The 22812-nt window shown below is 34.8% G+C and overlaps 1 protein-coding gene and 1 long non-coding RNA gene across 3 annotated transcripts; one reads left to right on the top strand and one right to left on the bottom strand.

Annotated features, from left to right (window-relative positions):
• Window positions 1-483: 483 nt before the first annotated feature.
• On the bottom strand, window positions 484-17480 carry LOC125670698 (DNA polymerase beta-like). Of its 2 annotated transcripts, none has more exons than XM_056163768.1 (14): window positions 17235-17480; window positions 16964-17082; window positions 14401-14525; window positions 14138-14212; window positions 12943-13001; window positions 12705-12754; window positions 11923-11974; window positions 11461-11515; window positions 10180-10252; window positions 9886-9956; window positions 8606-8692; window positions 6600-6676; window positions 3704-3843; window positions 484-1055 (listed from the first exon to the last, which is right to left on the bottom strand). In XM_056163768.1, the coding sequence occupies exons 2-14, from the start codon at window positions 17025-17027 to the stop codon at window positions 961-963; spliced, it is 1023 nt and encodes a 340-aa protein (XP_056019743.1). In that variant the 5' UTR covers window positions 17028-17082; window positions 17235-17480; the 3' UTR covers window positions 484-960. The 2 variants fall into 2 exon arrangements, with proteins under 2 accessions (XP_056019743.1, XP_048761993.1); XM_048906036.2 differs by having other exon boundaries at window positions 17347-17479.
• Window positions 17433-20470, top strand: LOC125651638 (uncharacterized). Its single transcript, XR_008802633.1, has 5 exons — window positions 17433-17552; window positions 18117-18216; window positions 18998-19134; window positions 19400-19536; window positions 19776-20470. It is a non-coding gene; the product is annotated as an uncharacterized LOC125651638 (long non-coding RNA).
• Window positions 20471-22812: the final 2342 nt, after the last annotated feature.

The raw sequence follows: 22812 nt of genomic DNA, 5'->3' as shown, positions 1-22812 counted from the left end.
GCCCCGGTGTCTTTGTCACTCTTTTGGGAAAAACTTGGAACTTTAGCTACATCTTTTTGATCCAAGTAAGTGGAGTAAAGCTTCCCATTGAGCTACATTGTCTTCTGACAACTTGATATCTAAACCAACCAGCTTTTTCTCTCGGCGACATGCTCTTTGAACAAAGATGACTGTTTTGTCAATTACTGCAGCATGAGGAATTTAAACCATTGCCTATCGAAAGTTGTCTTTCAACACCATTAGAAAATAACCCACATATATATCTCTGAATTACAAAGTAACATTTTGATAGTTTCAGTAGCAATCAATGATTGGCATCATATACTATATGTGTACTTATTTGTGTAGGATTCATACATTGGTGATTAGCAAGGAACAAACCATGAAAATGGCTGCTGCTCTGAAAGAAGGAACTAATATTTGTAGAGGAAAACATACCATTATATTTTATCCTACAGTTAAATAACTGACACTACATACATGTACACTGTATCATTTCAATGATAAAACTTTAATTGCAGTCTCGTGTATATACACTCATGTATAAATATATAACAGTGATGAAGGACCATTTCATTAGCTGCCAGAGTCCATGAGGTCATACCAAAGTCAGATTTACAGGACATTCAATACAAACCATAGTCAGATTTACAGGACAATAATTACAAATACAAACCATAGTCAGATTTACAAGATATTCAATACAAATACACACAACATACACAGGTGACATTTCTCCTTAACAATTATTACATGCAAATACTAAGACAATGTCATCTAATGTTACAAGCAAAATGCATCGAATGAAAAACAAACCTTACATTTCTCGTGGTTGGTTTGTTAACTACTCCACAAAATTCTAAATAGATGTATACGCATACTAATGAAGAAGATGATGTGAATTAATCACAAAAGATTATTGTTTTGACAAAGAATTCCTGAGGTGATTAATGTGACTGATTACGAAATCCTCTGATATGGCTGTTTGTATTCCATTCCAAGATAATCAAAGATGTCCTCCTCTGATGTCACTGGGAGGGGCTCACCAGGGGTCCCTAAAAAATTATACAGAACATAAATGACAGAAAGGATAATATCAGGTGCAGATCCAGATGGGGGCCTGAGATTTGTCAACAAGAGGCCCAGGGGCCTTATAGGTCACCTGAGTATCATGTAACAACCTTCCAATGTTTGAATTAGGTTTGTGTTTAAATATAAGAATTTTACTTTTGGATGGAAGAAACATTGAATAGCTATGTGGTCAGCCCCGCCTTTGCACCAGAACCCCTGACCCAGGGGCCATAAATTTCAGTTTTGAAAGAAGCATCCTTGATCATCATTATCATACTATTAGTTTGTCTACTTAATACCCAGCAGCAGCAGAGAAGATTTTCAAAGAAATAAAATGCATTTTCACTATATGATCAATAGGGCCCCACCCTAATACCAGAACCCCTGACCCAGGGGCCATGAATTTCACAATTTTGAAAGAGGCATCCTTGCTCATCATAACCATGCTATTGGTTTGTCTACTTAATACCCAAGGACAGAGAAGAAGATTTTCAAAGAAATAATGCATTTTCACTATATGACTTATAGAGCCCCACCCTAGCACCAGAACCCCTGATCCAGGGGCCATGAATTTCACAATTTTTAACAAGAGGTACTGTCAGCAATGCTCACTAAGAATACCCCCCGCTTACCCCAATCTCCCAAAGGGTGTTGGTAATAGGTATAAACTACCTCTTTTCTGAGTGTTGCTACTTCAATGTCCAGTGTGCATGACCTTTGACCTTTTAACCCCAAAATCGATAGGGAACATCTTCATCCCATGGGTAGTCCATATGTTTGATATGGTGACTGTAGGTGGAAAGGATAACGCTTTAGAGCCCGGAAACCATATTGCTACTTCAATGTCCAGTGCGCTTGACCTTTTGACCCCAAAATCGACAGGGAACATCTTCATCCCATGGGTAGTCCATATGTATGATATGATGACTATAGGTGGAAAGGATAACACTTTAGAGCCCGGAAACCATATTGCTACTTCGATGTCCAGTGTGCTTGACCTTTGACCTTTTGACCCCAAAATCGATAGGGAACATCTTCATCCCATGGGTAGTCCATATATATGATATGGTGACGGTAGGTGGAAAGGATAATGCTTTAGAGCCCGGAAACCATTGCGTCTACAGACGGACGGACAGACGGACAACCCGATTCCAGTATACCCCCCCCACAACTTGTTGCGGGGGGTATAAAGAGGCATCCTTGCTCATCATTACCATGCTATTAGTTTGTCTACTAAATACCCAGAGAAGAAGATTTTCAAAGAATTTCTACATTTTCACTATATGACCAATAGAGCCCCACCCTAACACAAGAACCCCTGCCCCAGGGGCCATGAATTTCACAATTTTGGTAGAGGGCTCAACGCTCATTATAATTATGCCCACAGTTTGGCTTCTTGATGTCCAGGAGTAAAGAAGAAGATTTTTTAAAATTACACTCATTTTGATGGTTTTTGCCCCACCCCTCAGGCCCCAGGGGGGCAGGGACCACGAATTTCACAATTTTTGTTCCCCTCCACCCACAGATGCTATATGCCAAAATTGGTTGAAATTAGTTCAGGGGTTTCAGAGAAGAAGCTGAAAATGTTCAAATGTTAACGCACGACGACGGACAAAAACAGATAGCAATAGGTCACCTGAATGAATTCAGGTGACCTAAAAATAAAGAGTTTAAAAAATTTAATTAGACCTACAATTTATAAATCGCATGATAATTTTCTAACAGATATTGTGCAAATTACACACAACATACTGCAGGCATATTGTGCAATATTCAATTTGTTTCCACACTTTTTGATGATATTTAAGAAATGAATTTCATTTTTGAAAATATATGAGGGTATATAACTGCTAAGCTTCATGCCAGCATATACCTTTCATGAAGTGAGGTATAAACTGTGAAGATTTACATCAGCACACTTCATGAAGTGTGTGGCACATTGCAGTTCATACCCTCATGTATTTGAAAAATGAAAATTTTTACATTTCACTTTCATTTCTGTTGGAATTCTTAGCCATTAAAATAGACCTGCTATATTTATCACAACATTGCTATGCATAGCGATATGTCCCCCGCTGCAACAAAAAAAGTTGGAAGTGCAAAAATCCTAAATTTGCAGAATCAAAATTGTGGTGTAATATTATCAACTACATATTGTGACTAACAATCCTGCAAAATTCGTACTAAATCTGTACAGTGGTCTCTGAGGAGTTGCACAAAGTGTTCCTATAGTGTAGCATGTACAAATTCAACAAAGTCCCATAACTACTGTAAAATTTGTCAAATCAAAATGGCAGCACAAAATGATCAACTACATATGGTGACTAACAATCCTACAAAATTCAAACAAAATCCGTTGAGCGGTTTCCAAGGAGTTGTGTCCAAAAAGTAAAGTGTGACGGACGGACAGACACCAGTATTTCTATATCCCTCTCCATGTTGCGGCGGGGGACAAAAATTCATACACACATTGTTCATAAATGCATTGCAGTCATAAGCAAATGGCTATCATTTCAATTTGTAAAGATATCAAAGGCAAAAATATTGGAAATATGTTAATAGCGCAATTGATACATTAAAAAAAAAACTGCTTAAATAACTGCATCAGAACTTTGATAGTTTACACCCTTACCGGTGCTGCCGATAGGTCTAAGGGTATACTCATTCAAGGTAAAGCCCACCTCCAGGGCATGGGCCCTCATGTTCTTGTTAAAGACATCACTTCCTGTGAAGTACAGCAAAGCGCAGTAGTACTGGTCATGTGGTATCAACCTGTCCAATGAGAACAGAGCACACAAAACATTAGAGGGTATTTTGTTATTCTGAGTAAACTATCGGTACATTCTATTTACAACTGATATACATGTAGAACAAATTAGTTTTATAACGAATTTGTTATATTTTAATTATGAATTCGCTATGAAAGTATATCGAATTACGCTAATGGTGAATTTTTATAGAGTGTCCGCAGAAATTCGCTATATCAAATTTTACTGTACACTACCCTGGCAAAAAGGTTCAGCGACAACACATTTATTCTATGGTATCATGCATACACATTTTTTCAAATTATTTCATTTTACACTCCACTCCACTTATATTGAAGTCTCTAACATTAAACTAAATTGAAGTAAAATAAATCCCCAGATCTGTTATTTATGTACTTCAACATCGGTTAGGCCAATTCAACTTAATTAGTAGATTATCATCTGGGGTCACTAAAAAATAGGGAAGGGTGGGAGGATTTTATTTTTTAATTTTTATTTTCCGAGAAAAAAAATGACAAAAGGCATCACACAAAGTGTTAATCAAGTTAACATTCAAAGAATCCTTGGTAGAAGATATAAAACCAACATTCTGCGACTTTAATCATTCACTCATGTCACTGGAAACCAAATTTGTTTGAAATCATAATTTTAGCTAAAATTAAAAAAAAAATTGGGGTGGGCCCTTTTTTGAGGGGCAGGTGGGGATGATAATCTATCACTTAATTTTAATTGGCCTTATATTGAACTTTATACATTGATATAATGAAAATTCAGGTCAGTTCCTTGAAATTCTGCTTTTCCTACGTATGCATTTAGATTTTATACAGTATCAGCAAACTTAAATAAGTCTTTCAAATCATTAATAGAATTTTGACACCACCCTGAAACCTAACCCTTACCCCTAGTATCATGCAATTTACAATTTTGATAAAAGACTACCTACTCCTTCTAAATATCCATTTAGTTTCAATTTAGTATCAACAGCACTAAAGAGGATGTTAATTAAATGTTTTACACATAAACACTATATACTAAGTTTGGCCCTGCCCTGGGGTCAAAACCCTTACCCCGGGGATCATGAAATTTACAATTTTTGTAGAGGCCTTCCTGCTCTATATTATTATGCATTTAGTTTTCCTTGTACATGTACAGTTCTAGAGAAGATTTTTTAAATTGGTCAATTTTGAGCAAATGTTTGCCCCGCCCCTAAGGCCAATGGGGTGCAGGAGTCCTGAAATTTACAATTTATGCCCCTCTTGTTCCAAAGATGCTTCATACCAAATTTGAAAAGGATTGGAATGGTAGTTATCAAGAAGAAGTTAAAAAAATTATTGTTCACATTTAATAACTGACCATTTTGGTCCCACCCTAATACCAAATCCCCTACCCCTGGGGTCATCAAATTTACAATCTAAGCAAAGGACTACCTGCTCTTTCTAAAAATATCCATTTAATTTCAATTTAGTATCATTAGTATTGTTTTGCCAAAAATAACAAAAAGACATATTTGAATGTATCATAGGTATGATTGTATCAATAAGCATGGCTTAAATTTTGCTGTTCTGGCTACACCTGATAGATGGTATCAACTACAAAGTACTTTGCCAGAAACAGCTTTATCCTCATGTGACTTATCAATATCAATGGTTGAAAGTTGAAAAACTGTATTAATTTCCACTCAATATAGTTAAATTAAATTAATAACCAAAGAAAATGTGTATGTTGCCACCTTTTTAAAGATGTCAGACATATAAAAACAGAAGTATATATTAACATCAGAAAATCGCACATTTTTGTTATACAGAATAATAAAAATAGATAAAAACTCTTTGAAATGACAAATTTTAAATGTTAACAGTTAAAAAACCCTGCTAATTCATAAATACATATAAATTAATTGTGGATATTCGGGATGTGCAATAAATATACAGTAGATGGAATACCAGCAATAGAGTTAATGCCCTTGACAGCATTTTTTAAATTATAAATATATGATTATCTATGGAAAATATAAAAAAAAAAATTCAGTATCAATAGTTTACCAGATTTTTTATTTTATGAAGTGAATAAAATTCTTTTGAAAGATATTTCTATCATGCGCAACGTTTAATTTAATAAAGCTTTTTGCTAAATCCTATGACATCACATGAGGATCGATCAACCTTAATGCAAATATAAAGTGAAAAGGTTCGAAATAACTCCTTTATTAATGATTAAGACATTCATATATATATATTTCTATGATTTTTTAAAATAGGACGGTCATTTTTTTTTGTTTTTTGGATATATAGGGCTTTATAGGGATTTTAATGACTTTTAGGGAAAATATAGAAACCTTCAAGTTTATAGAAAAATATAGGAATAAATAGGGACTTGACACCCTGCAACTGTAGTGAGAGTGCATAAATTTAATACCATCTTTAAAAAAAAATTACCACTTTAGTGTAAAAAGAAATAAATGTCTCAGTTGTTTACATCATAATGGTTATGATAAACGACAGCAGAACCCTACACATCAGTCAAGCTCACATCACTGTCAGTTTTGAGGCAGTGTTAGAAGGGAAGAAGTCCAGATTAATATTGCTGAAATGAAGGTGTGGGAAGGCACTCCAAATTAAAACAAATTAAAAAGTTTAATTTCAGTTTTAGCTACATGTATTAAACTTGATAATCATAAAGGACAATAGATTACAAAATCCATGTGTTTAAAAACACCAGCTGACATAACAGGAGCACATCAGGATATCTGATTACATTTACCTGATGTCAATCCTTCTAAATGGTCGTTCTTTGGAGGTACTAGGACTGGATCCAGATTCTAACACCCGACAAACTCCCTGGAGACAAAACAAGAGCTTTTTGTAAAACATGTATGCTTCCTTCACTTATTCATAGTGAAGAGCACCACTCACTGAAGAATAAAATCTACAGGAGAACAAGAGGCCCATGGGCCACATCACTCACCTGAGTCACCTTGGCTCATATTAATATTATTTTTCCTATATATTCACATGTAAAACTTTGATCCCTATTGTGACCCCAACTTACTCCCGGGGGCCATGATTTTAACAAACTTATATCCGAAATATGTCAGAAAACTTTCATGTAAATATCAGCTTTTCTGGCTCAGTGGTTCTTGAGAAGAAGATTTTTAAAAAAAATTTCCTATATATTTGTATGTAAAACTTTGATCCCTATTGTGGCCCCATCCAACACCCGGGGGCCATAATTTGAACAAAAATGAATCTGCACTATGTCAAGAAGCTTTCATGCAAATCTCAGTTTTTCTGGCCCAGTGGTTCTTGAGAAGAAGATTTTTAAATGACCCCACCCTATTTTTGCATTTTTGTGATTATCTCCCCTTTGAAAGGGACATGGTCCTTCATTTGAACAAACTTGAAAGCCCTTCACCCAAGGATGCTTTAAGCAAAGTTTGGTTGAAATTGGCCAAGTGGTTCTGGAGAAGAAGTCGAAAATGTAAAAAGTTTACAGACAAACGGACAGATGACGGACAACAGGCAATAAGAAAAGCTCACTTGAGCTTTCAGCTCAGGTGAACTAAAAACAGACCAGATTTCTTCTTATAGCACTACACAAGATGTGGGAGAGCATAAAATTTGTCTGGTCAGGAAGTGACCTTGACCTTAGACATATTGACCTGTTGAGCATTCGAGATCATCAGCATATTGATGTGTATCAGCCTACTAAGTTTAAAGTCTGTATTTCAAAGCATTCTTCAGTTGCCTGTTGCAGAAAATGTGGGCGACCGACTGACATACAAACCTGTACATATGCAAAGCAATAAAAGGGGGGGGGGGGATCCTAACACTGCAAATTACACCCATCCAAAATATATTCAATGATGCATAGTATAAATCCAAGAAAGGTTTAACATTGAAATAAACAATTCTTTAGTAATACCTGACAGTGTTATTTTTCTCTTAACAAAATGTTAGTTCAAAGATAGCTCTGTTTAATATGAAATTGAAGCAAACATAATTACTTTTCAAAATATATTTCCCACTTATACCATCAGAGAACATTAGTGTTGAAAAATCGGGAAAATTTCATAATCGATAAATGGTCATAATCGGAAGAACTGTTTCAATCAATGATTGATATAATCGATATTTACATGTAGTTAATAATGCTTATTATTTTGGGGGTTATTTCTGTTTAGTTTTATGGATATGTGCAGCACACACACTAGCTGGTATCACTGAATTCCCACTTTTCAATGTGGAGTCCACTCTGACTCTCCCCCGCCCATTTCTCGATATAAATGCGGGATTAACAGTCAGATGAATCTTGGATTAGATATCAATTAGTGTACAGGCGACAATCGATTATGAAAACTAGAATCGATAATCGAAATCAAAGAGCCAAAAACGATCAACAATCAATGACAATCGTTTCATCACTAGAGAACATATACACAAACTGGATCACAGTAGACCTATCATCATTGATTTTCTTTATGATTACCAATGATACTGATACACACATACATGTATGTGCAAAGCATCATACCGCTTCTACTTTGAATGGTGATATTAAATCAGATTTAGCATTAAACAACTGCCTTTCTCTAATACACATTTCATGTTTCTCTGAAATGGTTGTTTTGCAAATGAATATTTCATCTCCAGAAAGCATTAAGCTTAACTGCTGTGGATTCTCCAAGCAGGAAGTAGAGGGCGATTGACCTCCCCTATTAGGCTACTGCCTGAACAATTAAATATAAGCAGAATATAAAACATGCGTACCATGTACTTAAAGTCCCCATGAGACAATGTGTCTGTGATCAGTCCTTTCTTCTCCAGTCTCTTCACAACTTGATGTAGGAGATCTGTCTGTACACAAAGTAAAGGAGAGAAAACACAGGCTGAATAATGCAGCGACTGTCAGATATTTCATACATCACAATGTGTTTCCCTAGCTTACTATAGAAACTTAGTTATAACTGTTAGGATAGAAAACACAGACTGAATAATGCAGCGACTGTCAGATATTTCATACATCACAATGTGTTTCCCTAGCTTACAATAGAAACTTAGTTATAACTGTTACGTGTATTTGTACACTGGAGACTTGTCCTAGTCCTATCCGTTATATCTTGGACATACTGTAAACTTTGTTATTTTCATTCTGTGTTATTTTTATCCAGCAGTTTTTAAAACGTAAGAATTTCTTTATGCTGTTAAGAGATATCTCCCCTTTTAATATTCGCACTGATCTAAATTTGTCCAAGGAAACCATAATAAATGTGCGGCACAAGGAAAAATTAATTCAATTTACAGTATCTACACAGTACAGTAAACCACATCTATATCGAGGTGCCATGGACGAACAATTTTGATTGGTTATATATCCAATAAGTTCTTAATGTGTTTTAAAATTAATCAATATGCTGTAAGCGTGAATTCATTCTAAGCGTGTTCACTGTAACCATGTTTTACTGCACATACTGTAAATCTCATCCTAACTAGTCACACCCAGTGCCAAATTACTGTAAAATTTACAGAGTTTTGAAGGAGTTTACAATTCATTGTTTTTGTGGCACAGACTTATCCACAAATTCAAGTCCTCCATGAACAGGAAAGAGACAACCATCTTAGAGAATGACAACTCTTTCATCAGAAAATATCTCTACAGTCGAGCATCATCTGCATCTCACAAACGCATGAACAGCTTTATAGTCCCTTGTCCATCTAAACATTTTAGCAATAATGGCTAGCTCAGAAAATTGAAGTATTAAACTGCCAATATGCCAAGAGAGTTGCTGGACACAGCTCAAACTTTTCATCCCTTACATTTTCCTTAGATGTGTTGTAAATATTTAAATTTTTTATTCGTTACACTTCCCTTAGATGTGCTATTCCTCCAATCTTTCACATGCTACTTTTCCTTACACAATCAAAATTAAACCACAGAGAATGTGGGATTCAACAGTTTTTACATCCAGAAAACGGGATATAGATTACCCAGCTTTCCGATGAACAAAACATTCAGAATCTGGCAAGCTACACAGCACCGTGAGCCTCACCTTTCCTTTGGTTTTTGAAGTGTAGTCCGGGTGAGTCAGCAGGAAGTCTATGTCCCCACTGGATTCAGCACCTTGAGGAAATCAAAAGTTGTTATTTACCGATTAATCATTATGGGAATCGGAGTTATTTATAGATACAAGAATCAGATTAATCATAGATCAGGCTACCAATGCTGCTGTCCATATTCACCAGAGTTTGTAAAAGTGATTATGTGTATTTAAGTAGCAGTTTTGCTACCCAGAAGCTTCAACAATTTATCTCAAACCCTTGCTTGTGAGGATTTATATACCTACCTCTTCTAAAGCTGCCACATACTCTTGCCTCAAATTTATCATCCAGCTTTCTGATCTCATCAAAGGCAGTGTCCTGTGAAACACATGTCATATGTACAGTGTTATTAACCCCTACAATCTGACAATTAACCGTGCCTACAGAAATGTTGTATAGAATAGTCAAATATTGTACAGAATAGTCAAATGTTTCTCACTAAAATTGAAATTGTTACAGAGAAAGTTGTTTTGATAAGATACACAACACAGTAAACAATAAAAAATGTATTTCAAAAATAAAGAAAATATGCCATTACAGCACAAGTTTTGATTTCAAAACAAGATGTGTTTGTGAAACACAAATGCCCCCGATAATGGCCAATTCCGAAGATGGCCAAGGTCACAAGGGCAAATATCTTGGTACCAGTAGAAAGATCTTGTCAAAAGAAATGCTTATGTACAATATTAAAGCTCTAATATGTACCATTTAGAAGTTATGACCAATGTAAAAAAAAAAAATTAAAGTAGGTCAAATGTCAAGGTCAAAAGGTTCAATACCAACGGAAAGATCTTGTAACAAGGAATACTCATGTGAAATATCAAAGCTCTATCTCTTACTGTTTAAAAGTTAAAAGGTTAAAGTTTTCAAAAAGTAGGTCAAACTCCAAGGTCAAGGTCACAGAGTCAAAAATGTTGGTACCCATGGAAAGGTCTTGTCACAAGGAATACTCATGTGAAATATCAAAGCTCTATCACTTACTGTTCAAAAGGTATTTGCAAGGTTAAAGTTTTCAAAAAGTAGGTCAAACTCCAAGGTCAAGGTCACGGGATCAAAAATGTTGGTACCCACGGAAAGGTCTTGTCACGAGGAATATTCATGTGAAATATCAAAGCTCTATCTCTTACTATTCAAAAGTTATTAGCAAGGTTAAAGTTTTCAAAAAGTAGATCAAACTCCCAAGGTAAAAAATGTTGGTACCCACGGAAAGGTCTTGTCACAAGGAATATTCATGTGAAATATCAAAGCTCTATCTCTTACTGTTCAAAAGTTATTAGCAAAGGTTAAAGTTTCAGACAGAATTACAGAATTACAAAATGACAGACAGGACAAAAACAATATGCCCCCCCCCCCCCCGATCTTCGATCTTGGGGGCATAAAAAAGTTCAAAGTAAGTAAATAATATTTTGCTTGATGCCTGAGCCCTGTATTTTCTAACAACAACAGAAAGCACCATGTTAAATTCTGCATTTCCTCAACTTTGCAACTTGCCAAAATAAGCATGTTCTTGGAGTTTGAACAGCTACCTGAATCTGCTCCATTTCAGCTCGAGGAATTCTCTTTTCAAAGTCTTCAAAATGTCTGTGAAATACATAGCACAAAGTTTCAGCATTTAATGAAAATGATCTTGAAATGTCTTCTGTCAAACTTTTGCAATGCAAAAAATTCTTATTTTCAGAACTACAGCTAACCAAAGTTATGCCCCTTGGTCACCATCCCGCATCGAAAAACCCAAGTTTTCACATTTTGACCTTTGCAGGTTTTTATTTGTATCCTTTATAATTTTCATTTTAAGATTAAATAAACTTTCAACTGCTACATTGCCCCAAAATGGGATAACCCATAAATTGGTGCAAAACTTTCATATTTACTCCTAAATTTCAGCAAAGAAGGAAAAAGTTGGTTTTTCATTGCAAGATGGCAGCCAAGTGACATAACCTTGGTTAACTGTTAACGAAAAATAGTGGATTTATATTTGTAAAACTTACTTGACTCCTATTTGTTGGTGGTGATTAAGTTTTTCTGGATGTTTTCTCAACTCTGAAATTCAAGGAACACTTCTAAACAAGTCTCATATAAAGATCACTTTTACCAAAGATTTTATAGTATAAATAGTCTCAGTTCAAAGCATATTCTCACAATGTGCATTATTCCACATTTTCAGTGTATTTGATTTCTGGATGTCTTTGAATATAGGAATAAAATCTGTTATAAAGGTACTCTTTATATAGTGCACTGTCCATATACAACACACAGACAAATTAGTACTCATGTATCCCCTAGTATATAGTACTTTGTTACAAATTAGTATTGATATTATCACTAGTATGGTACTTCATTACAAGTTTATAGTACCAGTTTATCCCCTAGTACATAGTTGCCATGGGGATAAAAAGTGAAGTCTTAAATTTGAACCATTTTATCTCACAGAAACCAAAATATCACAATGTAAAAATCTAACATTGCAGGCTAGTAATCTAACATAGTAGGCTAGTAATTTGACATAGCAGGCTAGTAATCTAACATAGCAGCTTAGTAATCTAACATAGCAGGCTAGTAATTTGACATAGCAGGCTAGTAATCTAACATAGCAGGCTAGTAATCTAACATAGCAGGCTAGTAATTTGACATAGCAGGCTAGTAATCTAACATAGCAGGCTAGTAATCTAACATAGCAGGCTAGTAATTTGACATAGCAGGCTAGTAATCTAACATAGCAGGCTAGTAGTTTGACATAGCAGGCTAGTAATCTCTTGTAAATATTTACTACCTTCGATGGAGGTGATCCCCTCCTGAACCAACTTCTGAGCTGCAGCAGGTCTGTAAATATAAATCACATTAACAAAACCGATAATCTTTTATGACAAATCACTGAAATTCACAAGTGTTCATATACAATGTACATCACTCTGGTGAACAGAAAGTAATATTATGTACATCACTCTAGTGAATAGAACATACTGATATTGCTGTGTTCTATCATTTGTCAGATAAGTTTCTGGTCTTACCCTATTCCTGTAACTTTTGCCAGTTCATTAATAGCCACATTGGTATCATCTGCTCTTATCTGTTGAAACAAAAAGTTAACAATTATGTTCACTTTTCAGTAAACTACATATGAATCCACTACAAGTGATAATCAATTCTGAAATTGCAGTCTGAGAAGAAACTTTCAAGATTGGATCTGTTTAACTCTGTGAATCAAAAGATCTGTTTTAGACCAACTGTGGCACAAAATGTTGTATAGTGTCTGATGCTGTTTTGTCCTGATATGTTGTCTGTTGCTAATTTGTCCTGATATGTTGTCTGTTGCTATTTTGTCCCAATATGTTGTCTGTTGCTATTTTGTCCTGATATGTTGTCTTGCTAATTTGTCCTGATATGTTGTCTGTTGCTAATTTGTCCTGATATGTTGTCTTGCTATTTTGTCCTGATATGTTGTCTGATGCTGTTTTGTCCTGATATGTTGTCTCTTGCTGTTTTGTCCTGTTGGCTGTTGCTATTTTGACCTGATATGTTGTCTGATGCTGTTTTGTCCTGTTGTCTCTTGCTGTTTTGTCCTGATATGTTATCTGATGCTGTTTTATCCTGTTGTCTGTTGTTGTTTTGTCCTGATAAGTTGTCTGTTGCTGTTTTGACCTGATATGTTGTCTTGTTATTTTGTCTTGATATGTTGTCTGTTGCTATTTTTTTTATATGTTGTCTGTTGCTGTTTTGTCCTGTTGTCTGATGCTGTTTTGTCCTGTTGTCTGGTGCTATTTTATCCTGTTGTCTGATGCTATTTTGTCCTGATATGGTTTCTGATGCTATTTTGTCCTGATCTGTTGTTATTTTGTCCTGATATGTTGTTTGTTGCTATTTTTTTCTGATATGTTGTCTGATGCTGTTTTGTCCTGTTGTCTGATGCTGTTTTGTGCTGTTGTCTATTGTTGTCTGTTGTTATTTTGTCCTGTTGTCTGATGCTGTTTTGTCCTGTTGTCTGATGCTGTTTTGTCCTGTTGTCTGATGCTGTTTTGTGCTGTTGTCTATTGTTGTCTGTTGTTATTTTGTCCTGTTGTCTGATGCTATTTTGTGCTGTTTTGTCCTGTTGTCTGATGCTGTTTTGTCCTGTTGTCTGATGCTGTTTTGTGCTGTTGTCTATTGTTGTCTGTTGTTATTTTGTCTGTTGTCTGATGCTATTTTGTATGGTAACTGTAAACTTACCTTTTCTAATTTCAATAAGGATCCAGTGTCAATGTACTCATCTATTTTCTTTGCAATTTTTTCACCTACTCCATCCTTTGGAAGTAAAAAAAAATTATTACATTTCAGACATCTGGGATCCATTTATTGGCATTTAATCAAACAAGTCACTAGGGCTTGAAATGGCAATGAATAAATAATAGTTATAGATACCTCAATATTTCATACTGAATGGCAAGTTTTTTAAAATCCCATTTTCCTAACACTCAAAACAATGGACCTACCAGTTTCTTAGCCTCTGCTCCACTCTTGATCCGTGTTGGATGCTTAGCCAGGACACCCACTGCTTTTCTGTAGGCATTATATTTGTGCATTTGTCTGTTGACATTTTTCTCATAATTTGCCAATTCTGAAAATTAATTAATTTGTTTACAATGCATCATATTTATCGTGCACAATATTTGTTTCATTGGTGGTGGCAAGTAATTAAAAAGGGGTGAGAAAAGGATGGTGGGAGGTACAGTAGGGTCGAAAGAGGTAAGAAAGTGGTATGGGTCATTCTCAGATAATCAGCTGGGAATGACCCACAGGTATGAAATTAAACAATTTCTTCCCATTTAAAGTAATTCCACTCTCCTGTGATGTCATCAGATTTTGCAAAATCAATGATTTATTTAGATTTATGCATGATAGGAACATGAATTTTATTAGAGTCTTTTCCAATAGGTATTGTAAAAAGTCTTGTTAATAATAAACTATTTCAAAAGTCTAAGTTATAGATGAATAATCAATGGTACGTTTTAAAATATTGAATCCAAGGGCAATAACTCTGTTTTTATTGATTTCTTTATCAAGTCTATTATGCAATAGATTTGCTTTATTTTTTACAGACATTTTGTATATTTTTGTGAAGATACAGTGTCATGAAATTGTTATGAATGCTATTATATCGTCATAACCAGTTTGTATGAAATTTTAAAACGCTGTTTAACCCCTTCTCTACCGTACCGGTCAATTTGACCGGTGGCGCGTAAAAACGGGACAGCGCAAAAGGAGTGCCTCTAAATCTTTCAAACTACGGTCATAAGATATATGATCTATATATCATATTTTTGGAAATTTTCTCTATTTTTTAACTATGTAAAAATCAGTTAAGTAAATAAAGCTATTAAATTAATAAAAGCATTTAAAGCGAAAGATGGCTTTGTCTAAATATGACGCAACGCTTTGTCGCAAGGCCATTTTCCCCCTCGATACGATTTTTTTAAATCTCCCGTATGAATGCACTATTTTCATTTTATGACCTTTGACCTTAATTCTCTTCATTATATTTTTTGTTAAAAACCTTTTAAAATGATTAAGATCTAGTCAAAGATTATATTTTTAAAATAATGTGACATTTACTAATCATCATGCAATGTAATTATGTTTGAATTGTGTCGAATGGATGTAGAACGGCAAATTATGGTCAAAATTACACCATGAGTGTTGTTACTTAGCAACCAAAAATATTTGTTTGTCAATAAAATTGATTAATTTGATTGTGATGTTTTTGTAGTATTTCAAAAGACATATCAGCTCATACATTTAGAATTTCCTATTTTTGACTCAAATCCAGTGAGAGGGGTCGTAATATATATATTCCAGAGAAAAAAGATTGCAAAAATTTGCACTTAAATGACCTTTGACTCCGTAGAACTCTTTGGGGTCATGGGATAACATGACAAACTTTATGAAAAAAATGTTCCTTGTCCAATTCATAACAAAATTAAATATCACATGCCTACCTAAAATCGTGATACATGTAGATGTAACTCGATTTAAAAATATTGTCATTTAGTCTTTAAAAACCTCTAAAATGTGCCGGTAGAGAAAGGGTTAAGGAAAATTGCAATTTTCTGACTGTGATATATGATTCTGTTTATGTGTGTCTCACATCTTAAAAAGTGTGATGACCTATGTATTTTATTTGATAATTTGTTAGTTTTAACTCTAATGAATGGAAATAAACAAACTTTTAAAACTTGTATCAGATAAAACTGTGAGTATGGAGTTACCTTAAGAATCATAAAGATGTCAGAAAGCACAGGGTGGGGAGGAAAAAAAATGCAATCGGCATGATGAAGTCCTCCTCCACTTTCAGGCACGAAGAGGAAAGGCATATAACTTTAATATTGTACAGAAAAACTTTCTATCCTGATAAAGGTGAGATGAGAGTCAAGGTCACAACCTCCATGTATAAATAGGTCTAACATGTATACACAACGACATGACGTCTGTCATTGTCATTTAGAACAAGGCAGACATAATGTCTTCATTTAGCTAGTATAAATAGCATTATAAAAATACACATTTCATCCACACTTCTCAAAGTGTGTCTTTTAAAAACAGTGAATTTTTTATATATATATTTACAAATCATCTTTTTAACAAGAGCTGTTACACTATCAAGGCCAAAATTGACAAAATAGGATTTTAAAACACATATATGCCTTAACAAACATGTGTACCAGTAGGCTTAGTCAAAAAGATTTAAGTTTTACAGTAATGATTAGATCTATAGATATTTAAAATTGTTATTGTATATCCAAAGAACATCACCATGACACCAACAGCAGTTTCAAAGATTGGGGGGGGGGGGGGGGGGGGGGGGGGGGGGGGCATGGGTCCATTCCACCCTCCTCCTCTTTGGATCCTCCCTTCTTATTTTTAAATCTTGCTCCTCCCTCCTTAAAATATTTTCCCTCAACCTCCTTTCATCTTTTTTCCATTGTCCATATATAAATAGGCAGTCAAATTTAATCTAGCTAATTTGTGCCGGAAAACCTGTAATTTTGTAATCCCTACCCGTCAGGAAGTCACAGAAATCCTTGTTGGGATTGTCAGTCGTTGCATTCTTTCTCTTGCTCATCTTTGCAGTGTGCCACCGGTGACGCTATTGTTGATATAGACTAGAACGGGGTTTACTAAAATAAGCAAAATACACCAATCAACCGCTGCTTAATGGCTTAACTTTTTTGTAATATTTTACTTCTATCGCGTCAAATACTATCCAGAGCTATTGTCTGAATATGTAATTACAGATGTTAATTGATTTAACTAGATCTAGGGCATATACTATAGTTTTGGGGTTTTTCGTCTTCTTCTCTACACGCAAGTGTGTCTTATTTGGGAAAGGCAAAGGGAAACATTTTTTAAAGAAATAACAAAAAAAATATAATTTAAAATACCAATACTGTCAAATAAACACGTTCACTTGATTTACAACCAGGCTAAATCATAGTAGGCCCCCTATATTTGGTCTATTATAAGCCGCTAAAACAGAATAGACTGTAGCCTGGTTCCCGAGGCCTTCCGATGTGCAAGCACGAAGGCCAGGCACTCACTGTCGAATGGATTCTTCCACTGATCAAAATCCAATATGGCGGACTCAATGGTAAGTAATGGGAATGTACGTAAATGAGCGTATCATGGCTTAATTAGCTGTGTCACTTTCGATTTTATGTCATTAATTGCCAGAGACAGACCTTAGGAAATGTATAATACTTGGTTTTCCATGTGACACGCTTGTTTGATATAGTCTTATCCCTTTGTTTTCAAGCAAGTAGGTGATTCGTCAACTCGCATATTTTTTACGTGTGTTAAATTAAATCTAACCGTGTCACTTCGTTTTTTCTACTATTGTTGGGTTGCATAGGGTTGCTGGTGAAGATATAGACTGAGTTTTATAGATGACACGCACCAGTTTTCCTATTTCGAACTGGCAATTTCAGATAGAATTTCCTCCTCATTTTTGGACAATTTTTGATTACATATAGATCTCACGACGTGCTTTACTTTGATAAGACTATAAAGGCTATAGCTGAAGTTTAAACGATTACTTTTTTGTGCGATGATGGAGGTGTTTTAAGCTTTTATTGGACTTAAAGTGTACAATTTTACAGATTCTCGAAATTATATACATGTGTATCACTATGTATATTAATTGTTTTAATTTCAGATAATTTTCCATACATATGGAAAGAAGAAACATATGATAGTGGGTGAAAAAAACACCCTCATATATAATGCTTCATGAATATGCAAAACCATGCCAACAGGTATAATAAGATGTATATATTGCTTGTGTAGGAGATAAGGCTATTTATTCATTTTATAATTCAGTATCATGGTCTCTGACAGTGTCAATTATTTAATTCTTATGTAGACCTGCCAACTTTATGCTTGATCCAATAGGCTTGATTTAAAGTTTCTGTTGTTACTTTGGTTTACTGTGAATATTCTGCAGATTTCAGAGGGAATCACTAACAATTTCATTGTCAACAGTTACTATTCCTCTCTGACTCACAGTCCCGCTTGTCCAAAATTATATCTGTAGGTCGGCCCACAGTTTTTATATATTGCCAAATGTTATACATTGAGGTATTCTATATTTGTGTTAGCATTATATTTTGCATTTGTTTGTAACTCAAATTCTTTGTCTTCTTTATGAGAGAACTGAGTTCATACACTTCAATTTAAAAATCTTATGTAGTAGCCAGGAATTCTGTATCTAACAACAAAAACAAATTTTACATAATTTGAAGTACATGATATGGCGCTATAGTAACATTCATTGTTATGCTTTTGCACAAACTCGTTGGTACTGCTTGGATTTGATACTAAATTCACACCTGCTAAAGCTTCAAAGAAAAAAATGTAGAAGATCACCATCTGGAGAAACCCTCATTCATTCCCAAAAACAAAGTTTTGCATTTATGTTCCTCTCACTGTATTGAAAATTTTGTCTAGTGGTACTTGTGTACCAAATTAATGATTCTTAATATAGTTTTGTGAAGAAAAGAAAGATAACCAGATTGATCTCTTTATTTTACCATGTAGTCTACAGACTCCAGATGGAAAGAGATGGAGAAAGAATTTCTAAAGGGGTATTCAAGGACCCATCCTCCTCCACACTAATTCATATTGGAAGGAATTGACATCCAACTTGAATAAAGAATTACAGACTTCCAGAACAGGTTAACAACTACATCAATTTGTTACAGTCTGTTATTTCAAGTTTCCCACCTCTTATAGCAATAATAAAAACAATTATTTCTGGCATCTAAAGGTGAGTTAAGAAGTTTATCATATTCTAAAATATGTTCCCTTTGTTAGTGGAAGAAATTCAATCCCAAATTGATTAAATTCAATACTGACATTTTCTGGATTGATAAAACACAATAGTGACAAATGCATGATTTTTTTGTATATAATGAACTGACCTACCTTGTTTTATTTCAGGTGCATCATGGGGATCCTTTTAAAAAGGAGAGGCCAGATCATCAGATGATTTTATTGAAAATGAGAAATTTCTGAGTGGAAGTGACGAATGTGGCATGCATACAAGCAGACATCAGCATTCCCTCCCTCTTGTTTGTGTAAGTAAAACCTGCATGAATATAAAACTTTAGAAGAAAAGGAAATATATTGACATTCAAAATTCACAGTTGGTTGTTCATCTTCTACAAAAATTACAGACTTGTTTCATTATTTATCTATGATAAAATTATGACATAATTAATATTTATGATGTATGTGTATTGTGTATTTACTACTATTCCTGATACAAATCTTTACTGATTATACTGATGTTTGTGACATTGTTTATAATTTTTAGATCAGAGGTGAGCTTTTTGAGAAAGACTCATGGAGGAAGTTTGAGAGTGTCAGTTCTCATATCAAAAAGTTAGCTAGCAGTAGGAGGAGTAGCAATTCATTCCACATTATGACATGAGAAATACGTGACTAGAAAGACCTTAAAAAGGAGATTTGGCATTGTTTCATGTGGAGATTAAAGAACCTTCGAAATATATAACACAGACATGTTTCAGTTTCTTGGGGATAACACTTATGAGGAATTTTGCTAACTTTCAGATTGGAATGTGTTGCACAAGAAATGCTTGATCACAACCCTCTTCTGTTAAAAACCTTTTCTATGCAAATAATTAGTGTAAATGAAATTTAACTATTTCATTAGTAAACATGTTTTCTGCGCAAGTGTGTGTCTTTGACATTAAATGCTATGATATTGTCGTATTCTTAAACAATGGAAGATCTCTACTAGTTCTTTCAAAGGAAAGCCAACAACAGGAATCGAACCTGTTCCTCCATCGTACAGATACGAAAGTGTGCACCATTACACCATGTTGGCATACATTAAGAACTGGTAGCCTTGGAGAGTAAATATTGCATTATTCTGTACAGTTGATACTGGTTTGTGTGATATATGTATATATATATATATATATATATACAAGTATATATAATGTATGCCTCATGTTTGGTAGTCATCAATAAAGCATTTGAATTGAATATATTCCTTGTTCAAGAAGAAAGTCTAATATTCTGAAATTTAAATAAATCTAGCATTTCTGTCTGTGAAATACCTTTAAAACTAGTTCAAAGAAATGTCTTTGTAACCCAGTGATTATCTGGGTCAGAATAGGTCCTCTGTACCTGATTGCATATTGTGAGAAAAGAGTGATCATTGAATAAGATTATAAACTGAAATCTTGTTTCACAAGTGTGACACAATTAATTAAGAACGATCTCACCCTTACTGGTGAAAAGACCAAAGTATCAAGTATAGGTCTAAATACAAGCAATTGATGGTGACCCTTGAATATGAATGAATTTTAAGAAATAGAGAAACAAATAATGACTAACTTACATATTAAAAACTGAACTAGCATAAGATTGCAACATAATAGGTCCTGAAAATCATTGGATGGAAGTTCTTGGGTCCATATGAGTGAAATATTCTCGAGAGGGACGTTAAACAATATACAGTCAATCAATCATAAGGCCAAATTAAAACTTTATTGTCCATTTTCACATTGTATGTGTTTACACAATTAGTGCATGTAGGTGTAACTTCTATCTTTCTAGGATAAAATGCTATGCCTTGCTTAATATCAATTATTTACAACATGTAAGGGAGACTCATAAACAGCTAGCAGTTGCAATAATATTTATACTGCTTTACAAGGATAACCAGTCAAAATGAGTGGAGGAAATTCGATCTGAAATTGCCGGTTCGAAATAGGAAAACTGGTGCGTGTCATCTATAAAACTCAGTCTATATCTTCACCAGCAACCCTATGCAACCCAACAATAGTAGGAAAAACGAAGTGACACGGTTAGATTTAATTTAACACACGTGAAAAATATGCGAGTTGACGAATCACCTACTTGCTTGAAAACAAAGGGATAAGACTATATCAAACAAGCGTGTCACATGGAAAACCAAGTATTATATATGTCCTAAGGTCTGTCTCTGGCAATTAATGACATAAAATCGAAAGTGACACAGCTAATTAAGCCATGATACGCTCATTTACGTACATTCCCATTACTTACCATTGAGTCCGCCATATTGGATTTTGATCAGTGGAAGAATCCATTCGACAGTGAGTGCCTGGCCTTCGTGCTTGCACATCGGAAGGCCTCGGGAACCAGGCTAAATAGACTGACGATCGTCATTTCGGCACCTAGTTAAATCGATACCTAGTCATTTCGGCACGTAAACACATGCAAGTCATTTTGGGATCTTGTAGGTCAATTTCACAATTAATCTATTTGGGGGGTGGGGGTGTTGTGTTCTCTTATTCATTAAATCTATATTTGTTGGTATATTAAGAGGTTTGAGTTTTGGGGGATCAAGATAGATAACTTTATTTTTAAATCTGAATGTTGAAATAACAATGGAACATAACCTCCAAGGAGCTTTTAGGCTGACACATAACATACTGTAACAGGAAGGGAAAAATGGAGAGAATCAGACCAGGATTTGAACCTATACCCCCCCCCCCCCCCCCCCCCCCGAATCTGAGCTATCTGGCCATCAACGATCTGCCAGTTTGGCAGTCAAATTCTTCCCTCCTTAAATGTCTTCACATCTTCAAGACACCAACCCAGGATAATAATAATAATGATAGCCTTTATTTATCCAGGATAACACAAATTAGCATATAGCAAGTTTCCATTGTGGTCCTGCATTAAAACATACACACAAGCATAAAATTAACCTCTAAAATTAGTATCTAAACATGAATACGATATAAAAGGAAAAGGAGGGTTTTGGTGATGAGGTCTTCCAACAGTCTGTTGGAAATCCACTGGGCACGAATTGTGCTCCTTTGTTAGCTGACCTCTTTTTATATTCCTATGAAGCAATTTGTTCAGAAACTTCTGCGTGAAAAGAAAAAATATCTTGCAGTGGCCTACAATTCGACATTTAGATATATCGACGACGTTTTATCTATTAACAATAATAATTTTCAATCATATGTCGATTCGATATATCCCTGTGAACTCGAAATAAAAGACACCACAGAGTCGTCCACTTCTGCTTCATATACTTAGATATTTTATTGAAAGTAGATATTAACGACAAACTAACAACTCAGCTTTATGACAAACGGGATGATTTCAGCTTTTCCGTCGTCAATTTCCCATATTTATGAAGCAATATTCCATTATCACCTGAATATGGTGTTTAAATATCTCGATCTCAACTGATTCGATACGCAAGAGCTTGTTCTGCATATAGTCAGTTTTTAAATCGATCGGGCAAGCTACTGACAAACGTCAAGTTGATGGTACAGGGTTTTCAACAGTCTCGTTTTTTAAAAGGTCAGCATTTCGCAAAATCT

Source organism: Ostrea edulis, chromosome 4, assembly GCF_947568905.1.
Source record: "Ostrea edulis chromosome 4, xbOstEdul1.1, whole genome shotgun sequence".
Classification (NCBI taxonomy): Eukaryota; Metazoa; Mollusca; class Bivalvia; order Ostreida; family Ostreidae; genus Ostrea; species Ostrea edulis.
This window is presented reverse-complemented; position numbering and strand designations above follow the sequence as displayed.